Genomic DNA, 18,060 nt, shown 5'->3' with positions numbered 1-18,060 from the left:
CGCCGCCGTCGTCGTCGTCGCCGTCATCGTGGGTGCCGCCGCCAGTCCCGCCACTGCCACTACTGCCGTTTCCGACGCGAGCATGTTCGTCGTCCGTGCTGCCAACGAGGCTTCCACCGCGACGGTCTAACCCCGTGAGGGTGAGTGCGATCATCCCCCTCGTCATCATCATCTGTCTCTCCGCGTATCTTTTGCTTTTCTCGTCCTTTTTCTGTGACATCAAATCCCTCCGGGAGAGTTCTACATCGAGGAACGGGGGTGCGTTTGTTCCTCTCGTTCGTTCTCGACGATGATCTAAAACGGGGCACGATGGGGATCGCGAGGGAGGGAAAAGAAGCAGCGCATAGAGAACGGTGTGTATTAGAGCGAAGAGGAAAGGAAGAGGGTTGAATTTCTTCGCTCGCTCGCTTCTCCGATCTTTCTTCCTTTTCTTTTTTTTTTCTTTTCTCTTCTCGCCCCAGCTCGCTCGCTCACGTCACGATCGTCGTGCCCCGGCGGCGAGTCCCTCCACGTAACTTTCGTCAATCGATAATACAAGACGTCCGCAACGTCGTGCGGCGCTCGCAAAGATCGGCCTAGGAGAACGGTGAGATTTGTGCCTTCGTGCACCCGTGCTCGGGGTAACGTGAGCGCTGGACGGAGTTTGCCAGTCGTCGAAGGGAAAATACGCGAGGGGTTGCTGGCTCGCCCCTCCCCTCGTTCGAGCGCGTTCGAGTCGACTCGAGCGAGCGAGCCATCGAGGGTTGCGTTCGACTCGCGGACGGGCGGACGAACGAACGAACGGTGAACGCGAACGCACCCTCGCTACCCCTCCCGCATGTCTTGCATTTTCCTTTCTTTTTCCGGTTTTTTTTACCCCCGAATTTGTCAAAGGTATCCTCTCGTTTCGATCCCGCTACTCGAGTTCACAACGGCGATCTTTCCGTGCAATGCAGATTTTTCCGTTCATTCCGTGCGATTGCAAGTTCCAGCAAGAGTAAAAATAGATTGACGCGTTTGTTACGTAAAATTTATTCTTTGCCTGCACAAAGTAAGTGTACCTCGTGTAAATCATTTCGAAATGAGAAGGTTTTCTATCGCGATGGCACAAATAAGTAATCGTATGTCCATCGTCGATTCAATTACAGAGAAAAAGACATAATGGTAGCAACTATAATAGGTATTATAGGCGACAACTATGTGTGAGTTTTATACGTAAAATTAATGTATTGTACATAGTTGAATAAGCAATTTTATAGTTGCAGTAATTATAAGATTTAGTATTTTATATATATATTAATTCTGTGTGTGTGGATAATATAAAACTTGTGTAGTTGTTAGTTATATATACAGAGTGACATACAAAATATCGTTGCTCTATATATAACATTTATTTTCAACAAAATTGGTACAGGTCTGGTACACAATTAATTACCAAAGAGGAAAATTGGATAATTAAACATTTCACGTGTAATCTTTAATTGCTATCGGAATGTCATATCATTAGATTTATATGTAACACATTTATTTTTAACAAAATTTACTATGTATGTATATAACATTTATTCTCAACAAAATTGGTACAGGACTGGTATAAAATTAATTACCGAAGTCTGAAAATTAAACACTTCACGTGTCACTTTAATAGCTACTATCACTTCTGTTTTACTGTAAACATAGACATGAATTTTATCTGACAAAATATTACTTGGGATTATCTTATAATACTTGTATCTTATACAAAAAACGTACCAATAGATGGCCCACCCTGTATATTATTCTGTAAAGATAACGGCTGTAAAGATAACTTCGCCAAGGAAAACGATTCTAAATTTGTCGAAGGAGCTGTCCCTGAAATATCCGATGTATTATCGGGGCGCATTATATCGCGTACGAGAAAATGACTTGGAGGTTTCCTCGTGCGTGGGGAGGCACTTCCTGTGGAATAAACGCCGACGATCGCGTTACCCGGATACGTTGCGTTCCACCGCCAACATTGCAGAGTGCCGAGGAACTCCACCCGGCGCGGCGCGGCACGTCGCGACTTCGAGGCCTCTACACCGCGTTCGAATTCTCGTTCGAAGCCCCGAATCACGTTCTCCTCGCTCGCGTGACTCCCTCCGATGTTGCTTAATGAGATTCGGGAATGTACGAAGAAATCTCGGAATTTCGCAGCGGCTCGCCGTAGTGTGCCCCAGGTGCGAGGATTCATTTTTAACCCGCGGCTCGGGCAACCCGTTAGTTCCCGGCTAATGATCGTATCAGAGCGTTCTTATTTCATGGGCGGATCTATAGAACGTCCTAGAATTGGCAGACAATCGATATATAACACAGCTCCTCGCCGGAGTTAATTTTTCCTTAGCGAAAATGTCGAGGGAGGTCATCGCTTTCAACGTTCTAAATTTCGACATTCGATATCGCGAAACGCGCTGCAAATCAGGACTCTTGCTAAAATAAACAAAAATCCATCATAACTTGAACGACAAATCTTAAATTAATCGAATTAAAGTTTCACAAGAAAGAATGCTATCCATTCGCTTTTCGCTAATTTTAGAACGTCTGTCGTGTGAAAATTAATACTTTTCAAAGCTACATCTGTTAAAAAAAGCCTTATCTTACTTCAGAAACTTTTGCTAATATATTTTTAACGAAAATGTCGAGGGAAATTATCACTTTCAACGTTCAAAATTTTGACATTCGATATCACGGAACGCGCATCAAATTAGGATCCTGCTAAAATAAAAATCCATTTCAATTTGAACGACAAATCTTAAATTAAACGATGAATAAATTTCATTTCATGAGGGATAACGCTATGCTGTATTCGCTTTCCGCTGATTTTAGAACGTCTGTCGTGTGAAAATTAATACTTTTCAAAGCTATATCTGTTAAAAAAACTAGTTTATTTCAGAAACGTTTGTCAATTTGTCTTTAGCGAAAATGTCGAGAGAGGTCATCGCTTTCAACGTTCTAAATTTCAACATTCGATATCATGAAACGCGCCGCAAATCAGGATTTCACTAAAATAAAAAAAAATCCATCGTAACTTAAACGACGAATTAAATGATAAATAAAATTTCATAAAGAGTAACGCTATGCATTCGCTGATTTAAAGACCGTCTATGAAAATTAATGTTTTTCGAAGCTATCATATCTGTTAAAAAAGTCTCGTAAAATATTTGGTCTCACAATTAGCTATTTGTCAATTTTTTTTAGCAAAGTCGAGAGAAGTCATCGCTTTCAACATTTTTTTTAACATTTCACATCGTAAATCGCGCTGCCAATCAGGATTCTATTAAAATGAAGAAAGAAATGAATTTAAATAAACGAAAATTTGACGAATCTTAAATTAAACGATATTATAATGTAAACTAATAAATGTCACGGAGAATGACGCTTGCATTCACTTTCCGCTAATTTTAGGTTAATTTTCCGCCATACGAAAATTAATACTTGAGCTGCAAAACTATTATTTGCTAAAAAAAGCCTTGTAGAATTTATCTCAGAAACGTTCGTCCATTTTTAAAGGTACTCATGAAAATATTTCGCTTGCTCCAAAAGGGGCGTATTCACTCCGCAAGTATCTCCGAAGATATGTAGCCGCTCATATGCTTTAAAAAATGCATAACAACATCTTGCTCGGTTATACCCTTCCCCACCGGGACTTTCTGGAAAATTATTAATTTAGCTTCCCGTAAAGAGTTTTCATTCCTTATTTTATTTGCGGTACGTGCCATTGTTCGGAAGAACCTTTCTACTGATAAGTTAGCAAAAGGATCGCGTATCTGTGACACGCTTTCCCGGGCGTATCCTCGTAATGGGGCAAAACGAAATGATGATATCTAAGGGGCATACCGAATAAGCTAATGACGCACGGGACGTTAATCTCGTTAGTCATGTTAGCGGCTCTGTCGCGCGACTCGAGATGGGTCACTGGAATACCGTATAACACATTGGCTTTCATTCGTCGATACGAGATTACACGGTACGTCTATAGATGCACATACATCTTCACAAACGTATTAATGCATTACCTATGCATCAACGTAACGTATCCCTTAATGCACTGTGAACAGAGACTAGGGCAAATCTTGAATCGAATACAAGCAGAACTCAAGCAGAACACTAGTCATCATGACATCAAAACGGCTCTAAAATGATTACTAATGCACTGAGAATCCCATTCAGTTGAATCAATTAATCTTTTGTTTAGATATGAGCAAACAAATCTTTGGTTGATGAAATGGAATAATTTAGTTGAGGCTAAAAGTTTAGTTACTGTAACGTTTTATTTGCTTCTGATAACACAATTGGAGTTAAACAGTTCAGACTCAAAAAAATATATTAAATTTGACTCAAATTTAGTTTATTATTTATTAAATGCATACGTTAATCTGGACGATGTTTATTTTGAAATTAACCACAGAAATGAATTTAATTTATATTTTGACACACATGGAAAATAAAAATTACGAAATATTATTTAACTCAAAGGATTGAGTTATCATTGCTCCTTTAATATCTAACAGTGTAGATAAAAACTTTAATCACAGTTTAATTTGTTCTATCTTTTTTTTAATTCCTATAACTAGGAAAAGATAAAAAGTAAATTAAACCAAAATTAAAGTTAAATGGACATAAAAGTCTCTCTCTATACACACAATCAGTTATGATTTATTTTAACATCATTTTGACGTTATCGTTTGACGTGATTTGATATTCTGCTTGAAAAAATTATGCCCCAAGCTGAACAAATTACGGCAAATTGATGTTAAAATGAACCATGTACGACTGAAAAGTGACTTTCAGTTATCATTTTGGAATCATTTTGACATGACTTTTACACTGTTTGGATGTTTTTTCCGGTTTGGGATACAATCGTTTTCGAGATTATGATGCAATTCGTAGTGCGCTGTATTCTCCTACGAAATTATTGCAGCAAGATCAATTAGCACTTATCGCGTGTGGTATGTGCATTAGAGAGTGGCGACAGAAAACGGTAGTAGCGGAAGAGCCATTTCGTAAAAATTGCTTCGAGAGGGAGATTAATCCCTTGCCCGACTTTCTTGCCTAAATAAAAATTACTTCCTGCATTCTGTTCACCTCGCGTGTACAATAAAAATTATATATTTATACGAAAGAGGGACTCTCTATCCCTCTTCCAAAATTCTATTCTTTTTAATGTTAATATGTATTTCGTGTGAACGTTATAAAAGAGAGAAAGAAGAGATAACATTCCATTATTAAATTAGTGAATAAATTTTATCATTAACCCTTACCGTACTAATATGGGTAACTAGTGACCGAGCGATTCCTGTTCGTGCAAGTTTCTTTGAGTCTTTCGGTAATTATAAATTATATACTACATTTTATTTATTTTCCAAAATAAAGAGTCAATATTTATTCTAGAAAGTTGAAAGTATGTTGGTGAATTTTTAGAGATATTTTTTATTATTTTGAAGAGATGAAAAAACGAAGAGATTTGAAGTGACCCTTGATGGTATGGATGAGGCACCAAATTGTAAATGGTATGGTAAGGGTTAAAATTATAATTTAAAAAAAGATATAGAATCGCGCGTTATGTTCAGGGCGAGATGTACATTAAGAATCGAGTAGCGAGGGGAAAAAGTCCATGAATAGAACGAAGACGCGAAATTTACATCGTCGTGTATGCGGAGTGTCGCGGGAATGAAAAGTTCGGGCTTTAGGGATGATCCAGGGGGTAAACCGCGAGGGGCAAGTAGGTCGTACGTTCGTCAAAAGCAGAAGATGTCCTCCGTTGCGTCTCGCGCCGCAAACTTCGCGAATCCGCGGCTAAAACTTGTCGGCCGATGTCGTGGCCGAAGATACATTGCGAGAATCTCCGCAGCGATACGCCAACGTTTCGCTAGGAGCTTTTTCCCCTTATGCAATAAAACACATTTTGTATTTGTGTTAAAATCAGCTCTTGCGAAAACTTTTGTATTGGTTTTATGACACATCCGAGTTTTGTTGATTTAACATAATATGATTGTGTTATTTGAATCTTTTGTGTTAAATTGATATTGAACATCTGTTAATGTTGAAATCACATAATTTATGAATAAATGAACAAATGAAACTTATGTATTTTATTCATCAACATAAAACTTGTGTATTTTAAAACGCACATTTTAAGACAAATGACTAAAATGTGTTAATTTAATTAACATATTATAAATGTTAAAATTGAAACATGTTAACACATCTTGTGTTGAACTAACTTAAAAAGACTCGCACTAATTAGAAAGGTGAGCACAAGTTTCATATTTTTGATACACCATATGGTTCAAAAACTATTCATTAATGAGCTTTTGTTCACCACATTATAAGCTACATTATATGATGTGAAAACTAATTCACTTTACCAGGACTGAATTTTCTATGTAATTAGTGCGGGGTCCTTTGGGTGTGGACAGTTTGGGACACGTGAAATATGTTAAATTTAACGCAAATTTTCCAACTGTGTACGCGTTCGCGTACAGACGTAAATTCTATCCCTTATAACATCGCATTCTCTTCCAAGATGATCGTAGACATTTCTTGCCGTCACGGTAACGAGCGGTTATTAAATTTCGTCGAAGCTTGCGGTCGTGAGAAGAAAAGGAGTAACATTCTTTTTTTTTATGAGATACACTGCATCCAATGCGGATGAATTAATACTCGTGACATTTACGAGGCACGCTCGGAATGAGGTTCGTTAAGGTCATTACAGTATAAGTACCGATCTGGACTGTATATAGCCAGTCGGAGCGTGAGTAAAGAACTTTATTTTAAACCGCTGTGTCGGAAGGCCTTTTTTCTACACAAGATATCCAAAATGAATGTAGATCTTTTTACAATTTTATATATTAAGAAATAGTCTATTTTAATCACGCAAATCAATTTTAAGTATATTTAATAAATTATTCCTTAACGGATAGAAATTATAGTCCATTAATATAAAAAGCCTTTCACGAATTAAATTCAAGATACTTAAATAAATTAGAAAATTTTCTTCCTGGTCCAATTTCAAGCAGATTTTAATGTAATTTAATTTCAAGTTTATTCACTAAGATATTTAATAATAAAATTTTAATGAAGTTTGCATAAAGTTTTAACAGATCAAAAACGATTCGCCTTAAAAAATTTATTCCAATTTGTCGGAGTATTTCTTCCTAAGAAATTTTGAAACTGCTTCATTGTGTCTAACAGAATAGGGAAATATCTTTATCTAATTGACATTAAATATGCTAATTTTTATCTACTTTTTTGTTAACGACGATAAAATTCTTCTCTTATATAATTTTAACAGAGAGACAATAAAGTAGTCAGTAAAATTTTATGTCAATGCGTCTAGATTTCCGCATGAAATCCATAAAAATGAAGCTAATTTATGCAGTCTATAGAACTGATGACTATAGAGATAGAGCACATGAAAAATCAACATTACGACGCCTATATAATGATGCACATTATACAGGCTATACATAACATACGCAGTGAAATTCTCACAGCGTATTCAGACAATCGAGAAAACGAAAATTCTTGTTGAAAAAGAGAGAAATTTAAATGAATTTCAGTTCAGTACAGTTCGGAGTTGCATCGCATCAACGAGCGACAACGAGCTTTTCATGCGACAACTCGCAAAAAAATACTTAATTAAATGAGCGCAGGAGTTACATTAAAAACTAATTTGCGAAAAATGTCCCTGATTAAAAAGTACTTGATTAAATAAACTCAGGAATCACATTGAAAACTGATTCACGCTCATTTGCAACATGTCAGAAATGTTTTGGAAGGGAATCTATTTAATTCGTTAAACCAGAAGGTTATGTTCTAAAAAAAAAATAATATCAAAGAAATTATTTTACGTGTACTTTTATAACTCTTTGTATTTTTAAATTCATAATGTCAAATTATACCCATTTGAGTTATTTTTAATTTTATCTATGGGTCTTAACACTATTTCTACCCAATATGTCATTAATTTGATTAAAACAATGGAGTTAATTAACTCAAGAAAAATGTATTAAATTAGACTCCAATTTAGTTTATCATTTACTAAATGCATACGTTAGTATGGACGCTGCTTACTTTAAAAGTAACCACAGAAATAAATTGATTTACATTTTGACACAGATGGACGTTAAAAATAATAAATTATTTTATTAAAATAATTTTAAATTATTGAGTTATTTTTAACTCAATGGATTATGTTACTATTGCTTCTAACAGCGTGCGGTTTCGAGAAACAAATCAGTACAATAAATACAATATCATATTTTTACGTTATCAGCATCAGATATAATAATTAAATTTGTTACTTGGAGAATCTCTGTTGAAGATTAGATAGTCCTTTTATTAATGTATGGATACACGGAAAGAAAGATTTTGCTGAGTATCTAAAAATTTTGCTAGACGTAGATCTAAAAATAATTTTGTTGAATTATTAAAATATTTATGTAGAAGTTTCAAGCATGATGAGTAATGCTGCAAGAAGTTTTACCATTCTAGCAGTTGGAGCATCTTTCGTATCATTATTTTGATAGTTAGGCAAATTTATTTTTAGATTTAGCTATATTTTTAAATACTTCAGTAAAACCTTTTGGTGTACTATTAATATCTTATCTTAAACAGTAAAAAGTTTACATTTTTATATTTTTGTGCAAATTTCGTTATGACGTGTCAAAAACCCTTCGAGTAACAAAGAGTAGTTTTGATTTTATCTCGTTGTTACTTTTACATTTTACATTTAGCAGAAATTTTATAAAACACGAGTGAAAAGGTATAACAAAAATTATTCATCGACAAATTAAAAAAAAATACATTTAATTAGTATAATCATTAACTGGTTCAAAAATTATCACATATCATACAAAATTAATTGATAATAAAAATCAATATATTATAAAAAATCGACTGCACAGTTTTTTTTTTACGAACACCCGGTATCTTTGCCGCGATTTATTCACAACGTGTTTGTGCGTTACGTGCTTGATCTTCGAGTGCAACTGCGAAATACCGCGAAAAACCGCGAACGAGAGAGATCCGTCAGGCTTAGCGCGCGCAAACCTTGACGGTAAAACGACGGTGGGAGACGACAGACATGAAAGGAGGACGGCTGTACGCGACTGCTAGTCGAACGAAGATAAAAGCAAAGTGACTGCACGTGATCTGATGGTAGGAGAAACCGAGATAGGAACCGGGGGAACGAGAGAAAGAGAGAAATTCAAATGAAGTTTAGTATACTGTTCGGACTGTTCGGAGTCGCGTCGTGTCAACGAGCGACAGCGAACTTTTCACGCGACAACTCGTGCCCGATGCACTTGCAGATCGGTTCCGCGCGTGCAACGTAAAGTGCACCTTTTTATTCCGTAAACACGGCTTCAGTCCGTTGATACCGTAGATATTTTCCGTATTCTTGTTGGGTTGCAAATAAACGAGTTCAGTACGAAAGGTGAGAATGTTTCTAGATCATCATACAGAAATCCATACTATGTGATCTGTGTCGGTGTTTGTAAACCGGTTTTCTCGTTGGATGCGGTTGGAATTTTCGTGACCAATTTTAACCGAAACAAAATTTTCATGAACTTTGACTGCACATGGCCGGATATTGTATGCATATGTTATATACTGTGTTGGAACAAAAGTTCGTAGCGCTATTTATTTTTGAATTATATTTTTAACAATTTTTTTTTTTAAATGGCAATTATATTGTTCGATAGAGAAATGTTTCAGTTTTAAGAATTTGTTTTTTAAATTGCGATATGATGATTTTTAATGAAGTTATGAGCAATCAACATCGAAATGTTACTTTTATTCCGCGATAACTCATAAAGGAAACCCCAGAAGGATTCATCGGGTTTCGATGTCAATTTTTTGATGATTTTTGATGCAAAACAAAAATACGTGTCGCGGCGTTTATCAACATACGGCTTTGTTTGTGAGTTATAAATTTTTGGAAATCAAAAAAATTGAACGGTTGCTGCGGATGTTATTTCTTTCGAACAATTAAAATATCGATATCATAATATAATATTTCCTACAAAAACAATATTAAAGCGTTTCTAAATGGTTAAAAAATTAGCATTTCACACAGAAACTGTTAACGATATGTATTTCGATATAACGACAACGCAATTTTAAATGTTCCATTTATTACAGAAAATGTTTTCTAAACGTTTCTTTGATAAGCTTTCCTTGAAGAGCGAGCGGGTTCTGACAAATTTTCAGCTTTTCAAAAATTTTAACTCAGAAAAAAATAAGTGACATGTTACTAAACGCCGCGCAACATGAAAAAATTGTCATCGAAAAATTTGATGAGCACTTCTGAGGTTCCCCTTGTCAGTAACGAAAAATTTAGGAATATTTTAAAAAGTAATTGTGTAAGAAAAACTTTAAGTTTTCACATTAGATTTTTTTGTATATTATATATGACAGGTTCACAAAGTGAGAAGAAAATTTCTCATTTTGTCCAGTTTACTGTCTTTTATATGTGAAAATAACTAAATTCATAAAAACTCAAAAGGCATAGTAATCTTTCGGAAGTAGAGATTTTAAGCTTTAAAACTTTTTTAAATTTAAATTTCGTCCATTTTTAACGTAATTACAATTTTTAACGTAAATACTTGAATTTTTAAGCTTGTAGCATTTTTATTCTTATAATTATTTATGTCACATGCGCAATAGTATTACGTGGCAACAATAATATTACGTGACAATGGTATAAAGAAAATGAACGTTATTATGTGTTATTAAATTTTATCAGAAAAAAGTCCATTATTTGTGAAGTTTCAAAACCGTTATTTTATATAGTATATACAAATATACAAAAAAATATAATATTTTATATAGAATATATTTGTTGCATACTTCCACTTTTTAAGAATTAAGGGACATTGTTTTAAAAAATAAATATTAATCATCGATTTTTTATGTTAATTTAAACATGTTGACATATACTGTCTATAGCGATGTGATGAAGATATGCATATCATAAAGTATTCACATCATTTTTTAGACTGTTAAATTGATAATGTCGAATTATATCCAATTTAAGTTATTTTTAGTCATTTCTATAGGTCGCCATTTCTATAGGTTGTTAAGTCTATAGTCGCATTAAACCAAGTGAAATTAAACAATTTATTTAAAAAAAATGTATTAAATTTGACTGAAGTTTGACTTGACTTAGTTTATTATTTACTAAGTGCGTTAAAATAGATGTTAATATAGATATTAATATGTTTACTTTGAAATTAATCACAGAAATAAATTGATTTATATTTTGCAGAAGTTAAAAATAACAAAGTGTTATTCAGGAGATTAGGTTACTATTATTACTCTGATAGCTCTAATAATGTATGATTATTTTCGATGATTAGTTGTACAATTATTTTTATAATAATATATAGAAAACGCACGGATAATCAAACGATAAATGAATAACACAATTAAGAGAAAGAATCAAATATTTAAAGTGGATCTCTTGCTGTTTAATAATATTCGTATGCAAATTTTTAAAATATATTTATCAGTGTTATAAACTGCGCCAATTCGGTTTGTTGGAAACGCAATTATAAACTAAAGTTGTAAATAAAATGTCACAAATTGATTAATTAAATAATGCTAATAAGCATCTTATAAATCATTGCAAAGAATTTGTTGCGAAAAATATTACCTCAGTGAGAATATTTTTACAATGTTATTTTCCTATTAGGATTATATTGCGCAGTTAATTTATGTCAAAAATAACTAATTGCAGAAACAATGAGAAAGAGATAAAAATCTCTGTATTATTTCATACAACTAATCGAAACGTGTTTATCGTTTTCTTTGATTGTTCTCCATAAAATCGTTTGATTACGCTCGAAAGATTTATACGGTTAAATAAACTTTGATCAGTGAGTAAATTATATGCGAGTTTTTATCGTGGGAAAATTTTCATACAACAGATTGCCTTTTTTAACAACGTATTTTGTTATTCATTCATGTTGGACATTGCTAGACGGAATTAAAAAAAAAACTTTAACGGAGGATATCGCCGTGCATGAATTCTATATTCTTCAAAAATTTCATTGACCCGCTTAACCGATTTGGTTATTCATGGCTTTGTTAAAGCTTAAAGCGACGCGACGGTACGGTATAATATTCAGTTCTCGGCGAAAACGAGAAATGCGATTCAACCAAGTTGAACATTGGTACATTCCGAAGTCTTGACTTGACACCGAAAGACGGGCGATAAGATTCTCGTATTCCTGACCTGCATCATGGGTTAACAATGACTTCTGGAATAATTATTTTCAATTACTTCCAAAATTTTTAGACCTTATAATGATCTCTAATATGAATCTTTTGGGATTTAAAATTTACGATACGCGGATAAAATGTATTAATTATAAAAGAAAATTCTATACTCTAAAAAATATCGATATGAAAATTTAATCATACGGTGTCTTATATAATTCTCATTGTGTTGCACAGTAAAAAAACATTTTATATTTCTGTTGAAAACAAAGATCGATTTATTCGTATCGATCTTGTAAAAATTTTGTATTGAATTTTTAACATATTAGAGTGTTAATTTAACATACTGTGATTATATTATTTAAAGATTTTTATTAAATTGATATTCAATATTTCTTGGAATCAAAATGATACACTTTGAACACACTGAAAAAAAAGTGTTTAATTTTAAGATATTAAAATGTTTTATTCTTGTCTCCTCTCTTTTAAACATTTAAAGATGTTTTAGTTTTCGAACTTTTTCAATAGACAAAACACTACGTGTTTGAATTTAAAACACTATGCGTTTTAAATCTAAACATGTAGTGTTTTGTCTATTGAAAAAGTTTAAAATTAAAACTTCTTTAAGTGTTTACATGAGAATAAGAATAAAACACATTACTTTTTACAGTGCATAAGTGAATAAATAATATAAAAACACGTGTTAATTTAACATACCAAAAATGTTAATTATATTGAGAAAATATGCTTCCATAATTTACTTATAAATTGTGCGTCAATATTACCTTTCTAATGATAATTTCTTTTGTATAACATTTATGTTACTTTCTAACATATTCATCTTGTGTGAAATTAACACAAAAATTTGAGTAGGCTGTTTATGACATGTAAAATATGTTAAACTCATTATAAATTTTTCAGCAGTGTGGGGTTAATATTAACACTAACATAATGAATTTAATATGGATTTTAAATCCTCACCATGATAGTGTTAATATAAATACCAAGAATTATAAATTCAAATCATGTATTAATATTAACACCAACCCGATAAGAAATATAAAAATCGCTTGATGTTAAATTCACACCGATTTTTGTAGAGCGTATTGATTAAAGATTATGAGAGCGAGTGTAGCAGAATAGACAGTGCACTGATCTGTTGTGCTAAAGATCTCGGGTTTGATTTCCGGTAAAACCAAAATATTTTCATACACTCGTTGTCCTTTCGAAAGGAAGCGGCAACTCGAGAGTATCCTTGTCAAGAAAACATTTCTCTAAACAAAAATTTCGTCGTTCGGAATCGACGTTAAACTATAGATCCCATATGAACCATGTACGAAATCACGAATTCGTCAAAAACGGATAGTAACTTTCTATCTGGAAATATAAGTTTGTGCAGCTTTTTTTCAGTAAAGAACAAAGTCGTGTTCTTTCTCCTTCGTTTCGTGTAATATGTATAACTTTATAAGAAACTCACACAAATATTTCTGAATGAAATTATTATACCAAGACAGTGTTGCGAGCCTGTTATTTTCATAAATATTACTCGAATTTAACCAATTAATTTTGATTTTATGTCATTTCTAAAGTCTACTTTTAAAATGAGCTATAGAATGCGTTAAGCTCAGTTGAGCGTGGTTTCAGCTAACGTTTCAACTGAAAATTCTTCATTGCTTTAGATAACGATTTCTATCTCATTCCGATATCCTAATGTATGATAGAAGCGACGCTATCGTTTTTTTCATTATCGCGTTACCAAGAATAAACACATCAGTTTTCTTTCCCGTTTTGTAACCTATAAGTCAATTAAATTGAACTGTGCTATCTTTAAATGTCGCCTTCTCGTGTATAAATAATTATTGCATATAACATAATACATTTATATCATGTGATGTTCGACTTAAATTTTCGTTCCTTGCATATTTTTCGTGTGTGGATTTATTATATTATCATCAATAGTGATTTATACACATTGTTTTTTTTTGTGAAAAAAATATGTCGATTTATTTATTAAACTTGACAGGATTTCTACATTTGACGATATGAGGAATTCGATTTGTTAACAATCTCAAAGCTACTCTATTTCTGTGAGGATATGTAACTTGTGACGAATTAAATAAACAAGCTTTATGAATTCTGAAGATAACTCACAGCTGTGGATTGAAATGTTTATCGAAATTATAATTTATGTATAATAAAGGTAAAAATTATTTTGGCACTAAGAAATGTTGAACGTTAATTTAACACAAAATATTCAAATAACACAATCATATTATGTTAAATTAGCATTCAAATATATTCTAAATTCAACACAAAAATTTTTACAAAAAAATTTTAACAAATACTAAATGTTCTATACTGTGTAATTTGTGTTCTGTACTGATAATCTATACCGATAATTGTGTTACAGACCGACGAGCTAATAAACGTGTATCGGATTTCGTTATCGTATTTTAATTGATCGATTTAATTGATCGAATTTAATCGATGAGATACTCTAGGGGACAATCTTGACACGGTGAGGCTAACAATTTGCTCGTTTGTTGCAGGTTCGTAGAACTCGCCGCCCTGTACTGAATACCAGTCCAATCGATCGGAAGAAAGGGGGAGTTCCTCTGAAGACGTGATACGTTGGTGCTCCGTATCCACGGTGGAAATAAGGATTTCCACCGCAACTCGCCGTTTCACATTCGCGCTCGCGTGTCTACATTCCCCTTTTTCCTTACCCTTATTTCGCTGTTCCCTTCCGTCATCGCGAGGCGATCTCTCGATAGCTGATAGATCGAATCCACGAGTTCTTTCTTCGTCGAGAGCGGGGCGAGGAGCAGGTGCGAGACGAAACGAGTCGTGTCGTGATATATCATCGCCAGGCACAATGGCTTGCGAATTCTTTAAGGTGAGTCTGTATTTCTTCATTTATGATAGATGACCTGTTTCGGAGAGAGAGAAAGCTCCGTGTTGCGAATACAATACATCGGTCATTACGAGTAAAACGGTTCTACACGCGGAAATCTACGAGATCTTACGTATATTTCGTATGTAACACGCTACGTGTTTGTACATAATGTACATATAGAGCTCATTTTCGTAATACCATGAAAAAGGCTGACGGTTGAATCATTATGTGAAAGTTTTAGAATACGAGTTGAAGGCACTAAGTTCGTAATTTGTCCTCTTTAAATATGAAGTTCTATCTGCGTCTGAGAGTCTCTGTAAAGTGGGCTTCATAATATATGGACTTCAATCTCCGCGGCGATCCTTGCACGAAAAGAATGATTTTGCTAAAGTATTGTATCTGAAAGTTTAGTTAGATGAAGATTTGAAAATATAATTATGTTGAATCATCGAAATAATTATACTGGACACTCAAATTTACTAGAATTTTACTAGAAATGTTATTAGAATGTCAAATTTTTTTGCAGAATTAGGATGAGAGAAAGTTATGAAACACCGTGTTATTTTATCGAAATAACTTAATAGATATTTATAACGTAACTACTTTTGATACAAGTTTGTTAACCATAGAATGATATATATTATATACTATAAGTAAAAGTTCTTGGAATATACAGAACGAACATAATTCACAAAAAACTGAAGAGAGAAAAAAGTTGTGGTTAAAGTTATGGAGAAGAGACATGACAGAATCCCACCAACTAATATATAGTATATAACTTTACACGTCGGATACATTAACACATTTTGTTACCAAGATAAGTTGAATTATATTTGAAAGCTACATTCAAAGAACTCCTGGCTAATTTGAAATTACAAAATTAATAACATACTTCTCAAAATTATATAAAAAGTATGTACACTGCATTCGTAAAATTGTTTACTATACGGAAAGAACGGTTTTGCTGAAGTATCTAAAAATTTAGCTAGACACAGATCTGAAAATAATTTTGTTGGTCTATCAAATTATTTACGTAATTTAAACTAATTGTTAGAATATGAAAATCTTTTACAGCATTGTTTATCATGCAGCATTACTTGAGTTTCCTACATAATTATTTTGATATGGTTCAACAAAATTGTTTTCAGATCTATATCTAGTTAAATTTTTAAATACTTCAGGAAAACACCGTTCATTCCTGCAAAATTGAAATGCAGCTTTTACGGTAATGCAATAAGTATTTACGACCATGTTATAACGTCTAAGCAGATTGTGAAGAAGTAATTTTGATGGTCGGGTTCCAAGAATGTACCACAAACTATACAAAATATCGTGGTATTTCATAATTCCTTATCTATTCCATGATCATCTTTTTCATTATTATACTTCAGCGTTCCACAAATTATTTTTATGGTTCAACATAATTACTTTCAGACCAATATCTAGCCTAACTTTTATATATTTCAGCAAAACCGTTCTTTCATCTTTCGCAAATGTTTCCGTATATCTTTGAATCCAAATCACCTACGAAGTATATTGCGGAATCAAGAATCTTTATTTACTCGCAATAACTGCTTATCCTGTTATTCGTATACGAAAAAAAAGGTTTTGCTTTAAAGTCCCTAAAAATTTAGTTAAATATGGATTCGAAAATAATGATGTTAAATTATGAAAATAATTATTTTATTTGGATCACTAAAATAATATATAGAGCGTTCAAATTAGTTGCTAGAATGTTGAACCTTTTTGCAACATTATCATCGACGTTTAAGCGTTCTTCATAATTATTTTGATGGTCCAACAAAATTATTTTTAGATTTGTATCTAATTAAATTTTCAGATTCTTCAGCAAAACCATTCTTTCCATGTAAAAATATCGCCTTTTTCCTCTCAAAACACTCGAGGGTACTATTTGATATTGCGCGGCGTGCAATCGGAACGTCTAGAAAATCGAGGCGTTTCTATACATTCAAGTTAATTGCCGAGGTGCAATTCTTAGGATGGTGGTCGCCTCGTTTGTGATTCTCCTGTAGGCGACAACCGTTCGCGGCTCCCGTTTCCTCGTCACTGCAAGTCACTTAGCGGCCGTCCGAATGTGATGAGTTTAGTTTTGTTTGCGTCTACATCCCTACGGATGGGGGACAACTTCCTCTCCGTCGGGATCGTACTTTGGAAGGCAAACGGGGTATCATTTCAGTTATCCTTTACTTTGCTCGACGTCTCATATTATTAGTAACGCGAGCGAAAGTTGCTCGCAGGCAACAGCAGCAACAGCAACAGCAATATAGCAGCACGTGCTGCTGCATATTTTGTATATGCGCATTGCCGCGCGTAAATTCTCCGTGAATTATTTCTTGGCGTCGTCTGGTGTCGCAGACGACCGTTGCCACGGGTGCACATATCTCCTGAAATATCTTTTATTAATTAATACGCGCGTGCCCACCGGATGCGTTACAGATGTGCTCTGCGAGATTTAATTTTGAGGAGAGCAGCAACGCCGACTGGACTCGACATTTTGCCAATTAGCGAGGTATCGCTATCATCGAGATATTCCGTATCACATTGCTCTTTACAGCGCGCTACGAATACGTGCAGATCAATGCTACCGCGGATACTGTTTTTTTTTGCTGTATCGCGCGTTTTGTTGACTCCGTAAAAGTCTGTATTATAATTTTGAATAATCGCAGACAAGCGACCGTTGCGAGTCACAAAAGAGTCGCCACCGGCAATGTATATAAAGTCGTTAATTATCGCACCGGGCACCGGGCGGCGGGCGTACGAACGAAAACGAGAACGGTAAAAGAGTAGAGGAAAGAGAGCGCGCTCGAGAGAGCCACTCTGTCATCGGGTCCCATCTCTTTGGTTCCATCGCAGCTTGAACGATGGCCGATTCACGCGGCTTCAAGCCAATAAACCAGTTGTGGCAGAGCGCGACAGTGTCG

The 18,060-nt window shown here is 34.0% G+C and overlaps 1 protein-coding gene across 2 annotated transcripts in view; it reads left to right on the top strand.

Moving 5' to 3' along the window:
* The first annotated feature begins 9 nt into the window (after positions 1 to 9).
* Positions 10 to 18,060, top strand: part of Glut1 (Glucose transporter 1) — a 41,175-nt gene continuing 23,124 nt past the window's right edge. Inside the window, exons 1-2 of one of the 2 annotated variants that reach the window (XM_018521062.1) lie at positions 10 to 140; positions 14,772 to 15,118. In XM_018521062.1, coding sequence (XP_018376564.1) covers positions 15,098 to 15,118 — 21 coding nt within the window. In that variant the 5' untranslated portion in view covers positions 10 to 140; positions 14,772 to 15,097. Of the gene's footprint in view, positions 141 to 9,159; positions 9,437 to 14,771; positions 15,119 to 18,060 lie in introns of those variants that run through there. The other variant, XM_018521061.1, reaches the window with a different exon arrangement.

The sequence above is a fragment of the Trachymyrmex cornetzi genome, unplaced genomic scaffold, assembly GCF_001594075.2.
Source record: "Trachymyrmex cornetzi isolate Tcor2-1 unplaced genomic scaffold, Tcor1.1 scaffold96, whole genome shotgun sequence".
NCBI classification, from domain to species: domain Eukaryota; kingdom Metazoa; phylum Arthropoda; class Insecta; order Hymenoptera; family Formicidae; genus Trachymyrmex; species Trachymyrmex cornetzi.
Note: the sequence above shows the minus strand (reverse complement) of the source record. Positions and strands in the feature narration are given on the sequence as shown.